Consider the following 17,440-nt stretch of genomic DNA (forward strand, 5'->3'; position numbering starts at 1 on the left):
GGAGATGGTCGATCATTCAGTTACGAGTTGGCTACCGCAGTCCAGTCAAGAGTGCTCAATGAGCAAACGAACGGAAGATGGAATGATTCGATTTGGAAATTGTAGTATTATTATGATCCCGTCTAGCAGAGATACGGCGAGGACGACCGAAATAACTGCACGCTGAAAATTCGTATAAAAGTTTAGCTCACTTTGTAATAACAAAGCAAGTTGACCATCAAGGTGGCGCAGTGGAGGTGTGTATAATCGTAGCAAATGATGGCGAATCCCTGATGTCACTTATTGATCGGCGCCAGTGAAAGAAAGCTTCCATAACAAGAATTCCCCCAACAAGCACGACCATTGGAAAACGCTGGGCTGCATCCATCTCTCTGCCAAATTGACGCTACGTTGGGCCAGACATTGATACGAGAGAATATCGCTAAGATTTCAGGCCGAATTTTGTGACTTACTCGGTAGTGTTCCAAAACGGGACGGCCCCATCATCACTGCATAGGACACTCTGATGTTGATGACGGGTCAATCTGTCACCTGAACGGATTACTTTTTAAACAATTGTACGGTCCTCTCCAAAAGACTGGGCGAATTTTAATCAGCTGGAAAGCCACCGACCAGCGGATTATTACACACGGAAGGTTCACACTACGACAGGCTAGCGCCATGACCCTATGCAAGGAGTAGTACAGAAAAAATTCTGCTGTAGCCACGGTAGCAATACCGTACAGACAACAGCGCCACTGGGATCCATCGACAGTGAACAGAGGCTGAGACGCGTGAGACCTTTTGTTTACCCCCATTTGTTTAAGAGAAGCGACAGCAGAATGCCCAACAAACTTTAAACGAAGTTTATCACGGCGGAAGTTTTCTTGGAGGACATGATTCTAACAAATATGATTTTGAATGATGATTACTCTAACAGAACAACATCATGAACAAATAGTATGTTGCACGAATATTATCCCAAGCGCACACCCTCTTCCACGCACACTGCCTCGATGAACATGAACAATACGTAACACTTAGTTTATCACGTTTCATTTCCTGGTGCACAGATTCACAACTTCGTATTTGTCTGCTATAGCCAGAAGGTCTGTTAGATTTTGCTGTGACCGTAGCGGCCAATGGAAAAAATCTCCGCCCAGCAATTTCTTCACTAAGACGCCTTTACCCGTACTATTATTACGTCGCATATTCTTTCCAACGCGCTTTTCCGTTCCTCTTCCCTCCTTTGGGCAGCCAAATCTCTTGGTGCATCTTAATTACGTCGTCTACTCCTCCTTTGTTCCCCCGTGTGCGCTTCATCGGCGGGGCGGTTCAGATATCTCAGGAGAAGCCAGAACTCAAGCCGAAAGTCAATATGAGCACTGCGAAATACAGCTTGGTTGGTTGGTTGATATCATTTACCCTGACCCCTCGCAATGAAAAGCGACATGCAGGCTACAACAACTATATATCTCCGTGTATGTACATGTAGAGTGTTCCACTTCCTGAAAACGAACTTAGAGCCTCGTCAAGGCCTGCCGTGGCCTAATTGCCGTTCCCGTTGTTAGGCTGCCCTCGTGGCGCACGGCTGCGGAATCGCTGTGACGCTTCTGCGAAGTCCAAGACGGCACTGACCGTCCTGGTCCGCGAGACGGTGTCTGGATTACCTGTCCTACCTTCAGTTGAACCTCCCAGCAGGCTCGATATGCAATTGAATGCGTCCCCAACTTCTTTCCTCAGCTCCCGTCGCAGTTCCCTCAACCGCGGACAATCCACCAGCACATGAGTGACTGTTTCTTGCGCGCCGCAAGCGCAGTGATCGTCGTCGCGAAATTGGTGCGCCTTAGCGTAGGTGGATAACCAATTGTGGCCAGTACGCAGCTGTGTGAGCAGGTACGCCCGGTTTCTAGGCAGACTGCCATACAATCTCCTCGTGTACATGGCCGGTAGTGTGTTGTCGATTTTCCGCAGATGGCTGCCTTTGGGGTTGGACTTCCATTCGTGCGCCCATTGCGCGGAAATCTTGCTTCGGATCAATGCTTTCTTCCTCGTGAGTAGAGGGCGGAAGGGGTGTGTTTTTCCTGGGTGCGCGGCGTCCTTAGCTAGCTTATCTGCGGCGTCGTTCCCCGCGTTCTCACAGTGCCCCGGCAGCCATTGCAAGCGGAGCGTAATTCCCTCCGCTTGAACCTCTGTCGCGGCCTGGAGGATCGCGTGGATGATTCGTTGTCCTGATTTGTTCCCGGGGTTTCGGGTTGCTTGTAGGGCGGATTTGCTGTCGCAGAGAATCGTGGCTGTGGTTGTTCCTCTGCTTGGCCTGGGACGGCCGTGAGCGATCTTAAGCACCGTGCTAATTGCTTGAAAAATGCCTATTAATTCTGCTACGTGGACTGACCATCGGTCCATTAGCCCCACCTGGACCTGCTGCGATTCTATGACCTCGAGGTTGTCGTCGAGCGCTACGACGGCGGCTCCAAGGTAGCCGTCTCGTCCAGAGGCGTCCGAGTAGACGACTAAGTCAGATGTGGCCCGTACTGCTTCGGCACGTTCTCTAGCTGTCTCCCGGTCTGGCTCAACCTCAATCTCTGTGAAGGACTCGGCTCGCCACGGTGGTAGTGGTCTTGGGTCGATCGTCTCTAGTTCGTCTAACCTTTCCAGGTCCATAGTCTTCAACGCTTCCGCTAGCGGGAAGCGAGCATACGATGGGACGTTGTTCCGCCGCTTCTAGGCTCGTGACAGCGCGCTCCAGATAGGGTGGCTCCGAGGTAGGGTGTGGAGCCTTGCGATGGTGTTCTGGGCTCGTTGGCGGAGACGAAGGTGAGTGGGGAGGACGTGGGCCTCGACCTCTAGGGTTGTGGTGGCCACCGTCCTGAACGCTGACAAGATGCGAATCAATGCGGCCCTTTGGACCGAGTTTAGGTGGCGGAGATAGGTTTTATCCCGGAGTGGGTTGTGCCAGACTGTCGACGCGTAGTCTACGACCGGCGTCACGCAGGCCTGGTAAATTTGCCGCATCTGCTCAGGTCGCAGGTGCCGCAACCCGCTTAGTGCGATGGTCACTTTGGTTGCTCGTTTTATAGCCTGCTGGACGTGCTCTTTCCACCGAAGCTCCTGGTCGAAGATCACGCCTAGCAGCTTAGCTTTAGGCGAGGGTTCGATAACCATACCACCCATGACTACCTGCCCCTGGAGCTGTTCACCTCTTTTCCTAGTAAGGTGGATAAGCTCAGTCTTCTCCGCTGCGAAGCAGGATCCAGTTCGTCGGGCCCATGCCTCGATACGTGGGATGTCTTCCGATTGAATCTTGGCTAGGTTTTCCTCGGCCGAACGGCCAACTCGCCATCGGAAGTAGTCGTCGATGAAGGCAGATGCGCCCCCCTGAAAGGTGACAGGTTGGTCGACTAGGTCGGAGTTGAAGAACGCGAACAGGGTCGGGGAGAGAGGCGAGCCTTGTGCTAATCCCGCATTCGCTAGTGGGGTTACCTCTGTGCGGAAGTCGTCGAATCCTATGCTCGCGTGGCGATCGCTCATGAAGCTTGCGATCCACCTACGCGCTATTACCGGTATCCTCCTTGCCCGGAGGCGGGCGTCTAGGCTTGCTTTATTGACCCCATTGAAGGCACCCTTTAGGTCGAAAGCGATGAGGGTCACTACCTTATACTTAAGCCACGCGCGGTCAATTGCACTAGCAAGGACTAGCAGGGCCTGCTCGGTTGTCCTGCCCGGTCGTCCTCCGAATTGCGTATCTGGTAGCAGACCGTGCTTTTCGGCGAGGTAGGATAGTCTTCGAGCCATAACCGCTTCGAGTAACTTGCCCAACGTGTTAAGGAGTGAAATCGGGCGGTAGGCTCCGGGAATCGAGTAGTCTGATTTACCAGGTTTCCGTAGCACCACGATCTTCGCGCTCCTCCATCGCTTTGGATGGTATCCTAGGTTGATTGACGCGGTGAAGATTCCGGTGATGATCTCCTTAAGGGGCTTCCAAAGGTGTTTCCATACGAGCGTCGGCAGGTTGTCCTCGCCAGGTGCCGTGGAGCCCTTTGCGGCTTTGAGGGATCGTTGGATCTCTAACTCGGTGATGGGTTGCCATGGGAGTTCTAGAGGCGGCTGGCTTATCGGGTCCTCATAGGGTTCATCCATCTCGGGGAAGAAAGAGTCTAGGAAAGCCTGCGCCTTGTCCTCATTCTCTGTGAGCTCATCTTCATCGACGTGCAAGGCGGGGATGCACCCCCAGGCTTCTCGTGGTTTCATGTATGTGGCAGCTTTCCAGAGCTTTCCTTCCCCGGCTTTGTCAAGGAACTGCTTCCAATGCGATGACTTAGCTTTCTCGATCGTTCGAGTCCATGCGCGTCGTTTTTGTTGCATCTCCTGAAAGAGAGTTGCGGAGCGTGTATGGTCTCGCCCGAGCTCCGCACAACTCTCTTGCCACCTCCGCCGTAAGTGATTAACCTCAGTCTGTTGGATTTTGAGTTCTGGCGTGAACCAGCGTTTAGAGTATGGTGTTGGTCGTAGGTCAGGGGTGTGTCTGTCCACTGCCGCTGCGGTCGCTCCCGTGAGCCTTTCAACTATCTCATCCAGCGCTGGTCTCGTTTTGATCTCTTTCCATGGGCCTATCCGCAGGAGCACTTCGGCCCCAATCTTGTCCCAATCCGCTCGTTCGTGCGCTTTCTTCGCTTTGGTAGTAGGTTCGCGCTGGGCTCTCAGGCTCCATTCCGAATACGTGGCACGGTGGTCCGACCCATAGTTATCGTGGTACAGATGACATTTAATGAGCAGATCTGGCCGGTTTGTTACGGTCTGGTCAATAGTGGAGTTCTTTCCTGGGTCGCTGAGAGACCAGAAGGTTGCTGTCCCTCGGGGGAGGCAGCTATGTAGGCCATTGGCCTGGAAGAAATTGATGAGTTCGCTCGCGTCCTCTATGAACTGCGGCTGGATATGGTTGCCGCCCCAGGTCGGGTGGTGGCGGTTAAAATCCCCCGAGAGGATCACGCTCGTTGGCTTTGGGTCGTCTCGGAGAACGGTGGATATTGTGTTCTGGATTGCTGCGAGTGCTGGCTCCGCCGACGCCTCGTTGGGCGTGAACAGCGGGACAGGTGGGATATAAACTGAAAAAAGGAGTACTTGAGAGTCTGCTGTCCAGATCTTGGTTGCGGTAAGGTCTGGATGGTCGCAGGGGATCTGCCGATGCGAAGAGGTCGAAACCCTCCGGTTAACATAGATCAGACTACGATACCGAACTGCGTCGGTTTCGATAGTCGGTCGGTATAGCCGCCAGGCGCTGTGGTTGACGTGTGTTTGATAGGTGGTAATAGATGGTTCTTGGATCAAGAGTACATCCAGGTTCTGGCTCTGGTGGTCGTTGATGAGCGCTTCCATCCGCGGCCCCGATTTCATGATGTTCAACTGTAATACGCGTAGGTTGGTTTCTAACATTGAGAGGGGTTGGAGGTCGCGGGAGTCGGACACTGACGGTCACCAGTCTGGTGTTCACCACTGCAGTCGAGGCATCGTGGCCGCACGCCAGGTGGGCAATGCTCACGGAGGTGGTGGCCGGCGCAGTGGCCGCAGCGTGGTGTTTCCTTGCAGGACCACGCTAGGTGCCCAAACCGTTGGCACCGGAAGCACCTCTTCCTCTTGATCTCACGTCGTTCCACGCTATCGATATATCTTTGGCCGACTAGGAGTCCGCGGTCCAGGATCCGCTCTGCACCCTCTGCCGAGTCGAACCAGATTCCTAGGGATGCAAACTTCCCTAGCGGCTTATCTCTCATTTTTAACCATGCCACTTCTTCGATTCGGAAGCCTCGCTCGGTCAGCTCGTTTTCTTCCATGATTTTCTCGATCGCTTGTGCGCTTGCGTTCTCCAGATCAAAGTCCTCTGTCGGAGTACGGTGCACGACGACGCCGAACCGTGGTTTGACTAGCTTCGTGTTGTTTCCCAACTCGTTTAGCCACTCGGTGTTGTTGCGGGCTGCTTCCGCCGACTCTGCATTTTTGAATCGGATTACATATCCTGTTTTGGTAGTGCCTACTCCAGCGACCTGGGCGTCCTGTGTCGACGGCGCGCTCAACAGCGCAGTGCGGATGTGGGTGTTTGCAGCCTCCATTGGGAGGTATCGGCCAAATGAATTTCCATCGCTGTCACTATTGTCCCTTGGGTCGACAAAGGTTCGCTGGGTGGTGATTCGGACGCAGTTTTGATCCTTATTGGGGCGTTCGCTGTTCGGTTGAGGGTGCGGGTGGCTGCCGCTAGCCGCTACCGCGGCCCAGGATCTGGCCGGGGGTGACGCTGGTAGCGCCTCAATTTGCGTTCGCAGGGCTCGAACCTCCTCGTGGAGCTTCTCGTTCTGTTCCTGGAGGACCTGCTGGTCGTGTTTAACCTCCTGTAGCTCGGCTTTGGTTGATTCGAGGAGGGTGGTTTGGTGGTGGATGATGTCCTTCAATTCATCGATAAGCTTCCACACCTCCCGGGTGGTGACCCGGCCGGTACTCTCCTCCGGGGCATAGCTTTCATTGTGTCGTCCTCTCTTTCTTGTGATTCGCGTTGGGATGTTGCTCACCCGAGGCTGGAAATCCTCAACTGAGAAGTTGGTAGTCCCCTGAGTGTTTGTGGGTGAGGCCTCGGGAGGCCCCGCAGGTGGGTCCGCTATCCGTCCGGAGTTAGCTTCCGCTCGGTACACAAACCACGATTTTATATCGCAATAATCTCAACCACAACGTTCCACAAGTATCAACAGTTTTCACCAAGCTCGTCTTCTCCAGTATTTCGGGGTCTGCGAAATACAGCTAAATTCGAAATTGGCTTCCATCTTATTCACAGAGAAACTATCTCACGCCTTGCCGCTAGTCCTAATATGGATCCAGCTATACTGCCTTGGGATATAATGTGGGGCTCAAGCGCAATTTCTACAGTTGCAATTGGATGAGCTTGCGCTGACCCCACCTTGTAGATTAAACCCATCTGTGCAAAAGGTGGAAGCCGATTTCGAATATTGGTCACCTAGGTGCAGCCATCGTGGCGCTTGACGACAACCTAGAGATCGCCGATTCCCAACAAGTCCAGGTGGGACCGATGGACCGCTGGTCGGTCCACGTGGCGGAGCTTATAGGCATCTTCTACGCGATTAGCATGGTGTTCAAGGTTGCCCATCAACGCTTGAGAACCACAGATGGGCGACAGACAGCATCGATCCTGTGCGACAGCAGGTCATCGCTGCAGGCGATCCAGAGCGCGAGAAACAAGTCAGGACAACGGATCGTCCACGCGATCCTCCAGGCTGCCGCCGAGGTTCTAGCGGTGGGAATTGCGCTGCGCCTTCAGTGGATGCCAGGGCATTGTGATAATCCAGGAAACGACGCTGCAGACCGACTGGCCAAGAATGCCGCCTGGCTGTGTGGCCAATCATAGGCCTTCTTCTGGTGGCGCTGGGTGCTCAAACATGCTGACTCTAGGATTTGAACCAGCGTGCACAAAGGATACGCTAATTCGGGCTCATAACCAGTTGGTTTACCCAACTAGGCCAAAATACGAATCCGCACCTAGCCTAGTGGGCTGTGGTTTATAATACAACTCGCGAGGGGTCAGGGTAAATGATATCACACACACACACATGCTGTACCCCGTGAACCAGCCAAAGGATAAAGCACGAACTGTAACATGGCAGGATATCTCTGAATGGCAGTTCGACAACAAGTATATCCTCAGTGGCTATCGACCAGCGAAAGCAGACTATATGGACATATTTAACAGCCTGACCTCTTTGCACAATGAGTCTTGCAATGTGTATACTCATCTGATCGGGGCGCTGCTCCTACCACTCGCCGAAACTACCTTGATGCAGTATCTAGGAGAGCCTCAGTTTCTAAATGTCTCGTCCATGGACTACGCTGTGTTTGGAATCTACTTCTGGTGCGCAGAGATCTGTTTGGTCCTTAGTGCTTTTTACCACCTGGTGCAATCCCACTCGCATCGAGTAGAACAGTTCTGGCCATGGAATGGACTTGGTCGGTATTGTCATTATGACAGTAGGCACAATCTATTATGTATTCTTCTGTGAAACAAGCTTGCGCAAATTGCACTGGGCTATTGTGAGTCTCTCGGAGCAATCAGCACCACACACCCCAACCTCCTGGAAGTTGAATCAAATCCAATGATGTACTGACAGAAGTTCTAGACCCTGACTACAGGTACTGTCACCAGTGTTCTATTACTCTATAATCCCTTGCTCAAAACTCCGCGCTGGCGGAAAGTGAAGTTGTGTGTCTTCGTTAATTTTGGCGCTTCGTCTTTTATACCCTTGCTTCATGGAGTCCAACTATACGGCCTTGATCATATGCTCCAATACTCAGGAATGAAATGGTATCTGCTCGAGCTTACGTTTTTCGGACTTGGAGTCAGTCTATACGCGGTATGTCTGCACGCTCACCGCAATTTCCATTCTCTGAGAGGTAAGTTACTGTGAGAAATTCTGACGAATATCTACAGTTCCGAATTCCCGAGCGTTTGGCACCGAATAAGTTTGATATTTGGGGAAGCTCGCACCAGATCTTTCATGTGACTATCTTATGCGCAATATACGTACACCAGACTGCTCTCCTGCAAGGTTTCACAATCTATCATACACTGGATGTTTGTCAGCTTCAGGGTTTTGACTGAGCAAAATGAACCTTTACTTCGCACTTATGTTCTATAAGGCATTTGTACAAATGAACATCTCTAGGTACGATAGAGTTAGGGCAGCTGCTAAAGTATTACTGCCATGTTCGAAATCAGATTCCCCCACGTCCACTCAGAAAATAATTCTCCAACCCCATCTTAAAACGCGCTAGTTATATTTGAGTTAGTCGCAGATCGTGATTGTCCACAAACACAGTCACCGTTCATTAGTGTTTATAACACGGTACTTCCGTCCACAGGCATTAATATAGGTGGGGTATGTACTACATTCTAAATAATTACTTTTCAGTAGGTCCGAAGCATTAAGCAGCGCGTTTGAGGTCAGTTCAGCGAGCCCGCATGGACAAACTGCCCACCCCATTCCAGCCTCCCCATTGTAACCGGTTGGCTGGCCACCACATCCACCCAGATTGACCTTCGACGGAATTCCGCCGCCAATTCCTAACATAAGTCCGAATCTGATCGATTGGAACGTGTTTATCATAGATCGCGACAGTCGCGGCAGGGTCGGTTCCCACATTGGGTAGGCAGGCTACGACGACGTTGTGGCCATATATTGAGCCAAGGGTGTATGCAGATCCCCGCTTTTGTCGCGAGGACTAATTGCACAATTTGAGGTTGACTATCCTGGCTTGAACAACCCGGTTTGGTTGGTTCCTGCCTGTTCCGTCACACACAGGCGAACCGTCGGGGCTGTAATGAGTAATGAAAAGGTGCGGTCAGCAATAATAAAATCTCACAAGGCTTGTTGGAGTGGTGTAACCACGTGCCAGGATAGTGAACAGCACCACGGTCATGAAGTCAAGGTCGGGGCTATTGCCAGAGATCATCTACAGGTATTTCTAGGCTACGGGATAACCTGACCGCGTCTTTATCCCCGTTTGCATCCTGCTAGATCTCTCTTCTTGGACGATAGTGGCATTGGATGTGTCGAGCCGGATTGCTGCATGTTGGGCCCTGGTAACGCGGCTAACAACAGGGCTGGCCCTTAGCAAGAACAACTGAATAAAAGGGGGACAATGCAAGAAACAAAGCAAGAGGGCATCCCGTTCTTCATCTTGCATTTCCACTTACTCTCTAAATCTGGCCTCCCCACATCACGTTATCATCAGGCACGACAGCAAATGCCATCCGCTCTCCGTATTCGAGTTCCGTCCCCGCAGCTGCCAGAGGTGCAGAAAGGGCAGGGAATGGATTCTATCAGCGACACCGCATCCAAGGCCCACAAGGCAGGACGCCCAGTTCTTCTCTTGGTTTATGAGATGCCGGAATGGTTCCGACTTAAATCCAACAAGTGGATTCTCCATGGCTATCGGCCCATCTCGGGCTCGGCTCGCGCTTCGTTCTGCAGTTGGTCGTATATTCACAACGAGTCAGTCAATCTCTATTCTCACCTCATCCCGGCCGTTTTGTTCCTGCTCGGCGAGTGGTATATCCAGCGGTACCTTGCCAGCAGATACTCCCGGGGTCACCGGCGCTGATATCATTGCTTTCTCCATCTTCATGTTGACAGCCGTCACGTGCCTGTCGTTGTCGACGACGTACCACACTTTGATGAACCACTCCCAGCACATGAAACATTTCTGCCTGCGACTGGACATGCTAGGTATAATTGTCTTCATACTGGGCGACCTTGTTTTGGGAGTACAGTATACATTGTTTTCTGGTGTGAACCTTTGCCACGCAATATCTACTGGTCCATGGTTAGTTAAGCTCCATGTGCACACTGTTGTTTTTCCTCATCTCAGACTTGGTACTTGAGTCTAACACGTCTAACACTCTTCTTTCTTGGGTTGAGATTTGAGTTTTGGGGACGTTGACCATCTTCATGACAATGCATCCCAAGTTCCAGGGCCCAAAGTATCGCCTCTTCCGAGCATTGATGTTCGTGGCGATTGGCTTGTCCGGTATTGCGCCCTTGATTCATGGGCTCAATGTGTTTGGCATGCCACAGATGATGAGAAAAGCTTTCCCCTATACTCTGGCAAAAGCAGGCTGCCTTCTATCTGGGACTTCGTTTTATGCAGTAACTCTCCCAATTTCTCACACAAGAGAGGAATTGGCCCTATACTAACACATGTGGTTCTGAAGACCAGGTTTCCCGAAAGTCGATATCAAGGCAAATTCGACCTATGGGGCTCCCATTCGATCTTCCACGTCCTGGTGGTATGCGCCGCTGTGGTCCAGTTGATAGGGTATCTGGATGCCTTCGACTATGTGCAGGCGAATCTTACAGTACTTGCTTGTCTCTTTGAAATCTGTTCTCCTAGTGTAGATTTCTTTAAGTATTGTCAAGATCAGGTATCGTGAACGAATTCACGTATAGCGTGATCAACACTAGCAAAAGGTAGCACAGCTGCTGCCTACAGATTGACTCTGCTGCCTACGACTGAGCACAAGTATAGGAAACCGACTTTACAGTCATTCTCGAAATTGCCTTGACCAGTACACTCTTTGACTATCTTTCTTGGCCCCACTGCCAAGCCTTTAGCGCGGATCAACTATTGGGCCCACCCCATTAAGTTGCGGTCCGGTTTGATCCCCCCGAGCTTGTACAGTGATGTTCAAAACGTGGGGCCCTCAACTCGATGCGTCCAGCCCAATAGATGATCCACGATAAAGCCTTGGCAGTGGGTCCAGAAGACAATCATTATGAGTGTATTGGTCAAGCCGATTTCGAGAATGAGTGTAGTCCATCCTTACAGTAGATAGAGGGGGTGGATGGCGCTGTGGTTAGCGTCGCTATCATGGACAAGTTTGGAATCGGATCGAGCCGCTCTCTACTGTCGGTTGACATAGTCATGGTTTAAGGGTATTCGGTATCTTGTGATAGATGGTTCATGGATAAGCATTATTTTCAGGCCCTGAAATATCAAGCCGGTGAGGCTGTTCACAATTATTCCAATATTGTTTGTCCATGAAAAAGCATCGATCATATTCTCGGTTCGGAATAGTCAACCACAAAGCACGCCAGATAATGTAGCTCAAGTCCTTTGATTCCCTGGGTAAGCCATTTGAGTCACCGAATTATATCCCTCTTGATTATTAGTCTGGACTTGAGACTGTTTTTCATGTTGCACCAAAACACAGCAAGTGCAACAGACAGACTCCACGCAATCTCTGAAGGGTGAGCCTTTAATGTGGAAGCGCTTCCTAATTTTTGTTCTTTGCATCATTACTGGTATCCAGTAGAGCCCGCAAGTGGTAAGTAACGAAAATGAACAACACTAGAAGCGTATGGTCAGTGTCATTATTGGCAAGAGGAAATTTTTCGTATTACATCAACGTTACAATGGCTTTCCCTCTCTCCCTTCAACCGCGAAGTCGTCTTTCCATGGAAATAGACAAGCACAACAGCCTATTGCAATGTTATTCTTGAGATCACGTTCTCATTAATGGAGGCTTACAAATATTTGTGGGGTCACAGCATGCCCAGAGCGAATAGTCCCAAGTTTGACCGATAGAGCCATTGGAGAGAGAGCTTGACATTTTGGAAAGAGTGTGGTTGTAAAACAATTTGACCACAGGAAAATGTGATACAAGGACAAGATGGTGACAGCAGGATATTTATTGTAGATGACCCTGACATTCAAAAAGAATAATTAATTGGCCATGTTCAAAACTCGGAGGTATTTGATTGAGTAGCTACTCGATCAATAGTTTAGCGACATCATCGAGACCTAGCATACTGCTTATGCAGGTCTAAAGTCATCAAAGTTGATGCATCTTTTACTTGGCCGCTCATGCCCAATCCAAGTGGAACATGGACAGCCTGCCAATTTCCAATAAATTAGATTACTCATTTCCAATTGCATCTATTGACTATGTTAAACTGGTCATCATAAAGAAATACGCGCTGTCTGTGTAATAAATGGGATGATAATTTAGCCAAATCCGATTATCGTTGGCAGAAACAAACTCTCTTGCAACGCATAAAAGTTACACCGCCATGTAGCCCGCACAAACTTCTTTATTACCACAGACAAGACAAGTCAGTCCAATTTCAACAACCAAAGTCCCAAGGATGATAATACCGCCTGAATTATGCATTGCTCCTGTCCGTCAAGGTAGCTGACTCTCAATTAACCACTCATCTTATTGATCACTTATTGGCAATCCGCTGGCTCGCGCATCAATAGTGCACAAATATTCACAATAACAGCTTAGTTTTCAGGAAAACTTTATGATTTTACCGCTACTTCAGCTTCAGACTCCAGGGTTTCAAACGGAAATCATTGTCGAGAATGGTATGTCTGGATCGGATCAGCCGACGGATGAAAAGGCTAGATGAATACAGTCAATTTCAAAAATACTGTCAATATCCCCTAACTTCACCCATACGATACTGTAGGCTGAAGAAGACATACAATGCCAGCATTTAGAACATTAAATTGCCTTCATATGGATTTAGACATATTGGACATTTACATTTGTAAACTGGGCACAGCGAATTGACCACCCTTGGTACGCTGGTAATGGAGGAGCACAGAATGGGTAGCCAGTGGCGAATATTGGTGCATAATTAAGTCAATACACTAAAACTGCACAAGAAAAACGGATCATGCAAAGTGGAAAAAGATTTTGGGAGAGAAAAAGGGGAAGCAAAGGCAAGAGTTATCAGTCGTGTAAGAAGGTGGAGAACAGAATGGACAAACAAAGTGTGTAATTAGAGCGATTAAGTCGACATAACACATTTCGGGAACCTGGGTGGTCAATTCAGAGTTCAGAATGATTGAGTGATGGGCTGCCAGGCGGTCTTTCGTGGTATTGTACTGGTCACGCCAAAACGTAAGTTATACAGTACAGTACCACTTACACAAACCTCAGGCAAAACTGTTCTCCGGAGTGTGGCGGTGCAGTGCTGTAACAAAATTGTTATTGTAAATTTAATGTAATATATATCTTTGCAAGACGAAAAGGGTTGTACGATCTTTAATCTTCGATCAAGGGTTGAAATTCTACAGTAAAACAAGGGATTGTCATGCACTTATTTCTTGTGGCATGATTGCCAGCCAATGATTACTTAAACTGGTATACTAACCACGCCAGCGGTTGCCTGCTAGACGTCGAACTTTAGAAAGTTTGGATCCTCTTGGGGTCGATATGATTGGAAATACATAATTTACAAGTAAATCGTAATTTAACCACCAAGGTGTGGTTATCTTTTGATCTAATTACAGTTGCTTAACTATCCTATCTGATTGGCCCGTGATCGAGTGCATCGCTGAGGAGGTTTGATATCCATCCAAGCTTGCCGTAAGCAGATCATATCTACATCCGCAAAATGAGGCCCAATTTGCCTCAGTGTCATATTCTTCCTCTTGAATTCACGAAGCTCCCGTTTCTCCGTTGACTTAAGTTTCCGTCGAAGTGTCTTCCCCGCTGAATGGTTCGAAATCTGCTGTATCGGTCGTTGTCTTGCCTGGGCTCGGGTAAGAGGTTTCTTGGGATTAGTTATACAATCCCAACTAAGAGGTGTGGTCCCATCGATGAATTCTTGATGGGCAGGAAGATGACTTTCGGGCCCCTTCTCCACAACAGAACATATGCGGTTGCCCGACTTGAAAATCCGGCGTTTATTTCGCAAGTTTTTCTTCTTCTCGTTCACTTCGTTTGCAATAGTATTCGTTGATGGGCTTTCTCGAATTCGCGATTCAATGGGTGTCGTCGTCTTGACCTGAGCCCCATTAGGAGATGGATTGAGAGAATGTTGCTGGTTAGCAACGGTATCACAAGATTGGTGTGCATCCTCCTTGTGGCGATGAGCCGGGTCGAGAGTACGACGATCATTCACTTGGGAAATAGGAGTGGGCTGAATATCAACACCATGACTACGAGACAGTGAATGTGCTGCATTATTGGATGGTTTGATATCATGCTCATCCAGCGGGATTTCAAGGGAGCTCGTTTGCATAGAACCTTGATCAAAAAGCTGACGTCGGTGTCCTTTCTGAACCTCCAAAGGCCCGAGGATTCTCGGATCAATGTTCTCCAATTCAGGAGTTGTTGGTCGCGAGCTGAGTGGAGAACTTGCTGCAGAAAAGCAGGAACCAACTGAGCTAGTTCTGCTGCTTTTAGTTGACATATCACTCAAACTCGAACAATTGTAGTACTGTGGATGCTCCTCCACAAAGGAACACAGCGCGGGGACAGGCATGAAAGTGGTGTCGGCCAATTGATGCTCATATTCGTGACGCGGAGGTGGATAGCGGTAGAAGCGGAGCCTCTTGGAGCGGCCCTGCTCTGGCTCTGATAAGGACATTTGCGCTTCCACCTTGCATGGATGCTTTCTCTTCCTCTGGCGTTTCGGACTTAGCCATATGGCTTTGTTTAGCCTGTGGGTGTCGTGCAAATGGTGTCGGAGGCCACGTTCTTCGTCGAACGTTTGACCACATCCGCACAGTGGCTTCGTTCCATGACACCGATATCTATTCATATGCTGTTCTTCAATATGTTGCCTCAAATTGCCACTGTTCAGCCAATAATTTAATCGATCTTCTGCGGCACCCTCCTCGTTCCACAGGCAAAAAGGGCAGTAGCCGGGACGGATCACAGTGTGGCGGTAAACGACCACCTCACAGTGCTGAGTTCTCCATGACTGGAGGTGGAAAGAGCAATGATCTCGCCATTGATTTGACTGAAACCACTTCATGCACTCGTAGCAAAATTTCAACTTTGATTCTGAGACTTGAAGATGCAAGGCCATCTCGCGTCGAACACAGTTATGAATGTGGGCACTGCGGTCAGTTTTTTTCAGACTAAGAACATTAGCATAATTCCATCATTATATGACTAAGCAGCTCACCATTTGATCTCTTTGTGACAACCTCTAGTGGGGCAGCGACCTCGAATGGGACTTTCATGTGGAAGATAAACCACATCGAAATCGCGATCACAATGAGTTCTTAGGTCTTCCACGAAAAGAAGCATTTCATTGAAGGAAAGCTCCTTGTCAGAAGACATCAAGGTTGAAACTCGCGCAAATTCAGACATCATCAAGGCCTGAGCCCGCGTGCAAACGTCGCCATCCTCAAGTACTGGCTCTTCTTTCCCCTTGTTGAGAATTCTTTGGTCTCTTCTTTCCCGTATCCAGCGGTTTTGGTATTCCTTCAACCCAGAAAGTCGGAATCGAACTAATGCCTTTCTGTAGTTCAACCGTTCGGCATTTATAGATCCTTTGCTGCTATTGAGTGCTTCAAGTTCCGCAATCCGAATTCTGATCTCGACTAGTTCTGGCTTCTGCAGGATATTCTCTTCAACTTCCGCCGGCAGTTCCCCCGGAAGTCCGCGCTCATAAAATTTCTCAAATCCTTGGAAGTATTCAATGTGACTTGACTGGTCTTCCTCGCCCAGAACAGCTGAGACTGTATCCATTGAAGAGCAATGTAATACATAGTCTTTAGGATACGTCCCCGCATCTTTGTGTCCATAGATTTGAGATACTAAGGCAGAACCATGCTTTCCTATGCCAGCTGTTAGCAAAATCTTTCTCTTTCGACAGGATGTGAGCTTTGACTGCCTCACCTTCAATTACACTTCCCAGATACTTCCGAATTTTGTGAACAGTCACACTCTTGTTATACCCGGCGGTCGTGACTATTCCGCGTAGTAACTCACAAAATCGCTCCTTATGGAGCGGAACGTCTTGTGGGCCGTCGGCTGTGACATTTCTGAGAACAGGCTTTTCCAGATATTCATCCTTCCAGCGCAACTCAATGGGCTTTCCGCTTGAAAGGTCAAACTTGGCAAGGTCCTCTACCTTTTCGATGCCGAATAGGGCACCGTGCTGTAGGGCAATAGCTAGGAGAATATATCCAGAAGCGAATTGTGGTCTCTTGGTGTCACGTATACCGATTCCAAACCTTAATTATCGGTCAGCGAGTAGCTCTCAATTTAAGTCAGCTGATTCAAGGTTGTATATGTAGGGGCTTACACCGTATAGTCTGGGTTTCGATTCCCTTTCAGCCACACTTGGTTGACTTTCCACTCTAATTTCCAAGGTGACGTAGACGATGGAAACAAAACCAGATCGATGTGCTTGATTAGAAATTAGCCACGCACAATCCCAACGTCGCAGTGTCGTTACCTTGTATCTTAGGCCTCTTTCTTTTTTATCTTCATGAGCCGGTATAAAAGCTCCAATTCTTGCTCCCGTAAACAGATATAACTGAAGAGCTAGCAGGATGATAGCCTTGAGTAATCCAGGCATGAACCGGCGATGATCCGCTTGCCACATAGACGATATCATTCGGAGAAAATCCTTTTTGGTAAAGCTGTGGTCTGGATCTTCAACATTCTCAATCCACCTTTCCTTTCCTGCCAATGTTCTCCTTATCCACTGTGTTGCGGTTAGTTTTGCTTGCACTGTGAGATTTAACAACAGCTTACGTTATATATCTCGCTCCGGTCTTCCATCACAATTTTGATTTGCAATTCTTCTTCAAACCCACCAAATAGCCTTTCAGCACAGTTGAGGACCGATGTCATCACTGGCCGTCCATTTTTGCTTTTCTTGCCTCGCGCAAAATGACTGTACCAGCGAATAAATTCTTTGAGGAGCGTATGATCTGGAGTCGGACAGCCTGGCCCGATTTCGTAGCCCTTGATTCCATGTTGTACAACGAAGCTATGAGCAAGTCAGTAACTCACACGGCGGGCACTCCTCATGGACAATTGCGTCCCAACTCACTTCATCCAATGACGGACAGCTTGGGAATACATCCTCTTTGTCTTAGGTATCCTTTTGTCTTTTTCTCGGATGGAGTCCTCAGCTGCATGAGCGCC

General features: G+C 49.2%; 2 protein-coding genes across 2 annotated transcripts; both read left to right on the top strand.

Moving 5' to 3' along the window:
- Positions 1 to 7,589: 7,589 nt before the first annotated feature.
- Positions 7,590 to 8,496, top strand: N7458_005994 (hemolysin-III related protein; the record flags this gene model as incomplete). Its single annotated transcript, XM_056909376.1, has 2 exons — positions 7,590 to 7,983; positions 8,465 to 8,496. 2 exons carry the CDS (start codon positions 7,590 to 7,592, stop codon positions 8,494 to 8,496), a joined length of 426 nt encoding a protein of 141 aa, XP_056765080.1.
- Positions 8,497 to 9,675: 1,179 nt separating this feature from the next.
- On the top strand, positions 9,676 to 10,137 carry N7458_005995 (hemolysin-III family protein; the record flags this gene model as incomplete). Its single annotated transcript, XM_056909377.1, has 1 exon — positions 9,676 to 10,137. One exon carries the CDS (start codon positions 9,676 to 9,678, stop codon positions 10,135 to 10,137), a length of 462 nt encoding a protein of 153 aa, XP_056765081.1.
- Between the last annotated feature and the right edge of the window lie 7,303 nt (positions 10,138 to 17,440).

The sequence above is a fragment of the Penicillium daleae genome (genome assembly GCF_028827525.1).
Source record: "Penicillium daleae strain IBT 16125 chromosome Unknown utg000006l_segment0_segment0, whole genome shotgun sequence".
In the NCBI taxonomy this organism is placed as follows: Eukaryota; Fungi; Ascomycota; class Eurotiomycetes; order Eurotiales; family Aspergillaceae; genus Penicillium; species Penicillium daleae.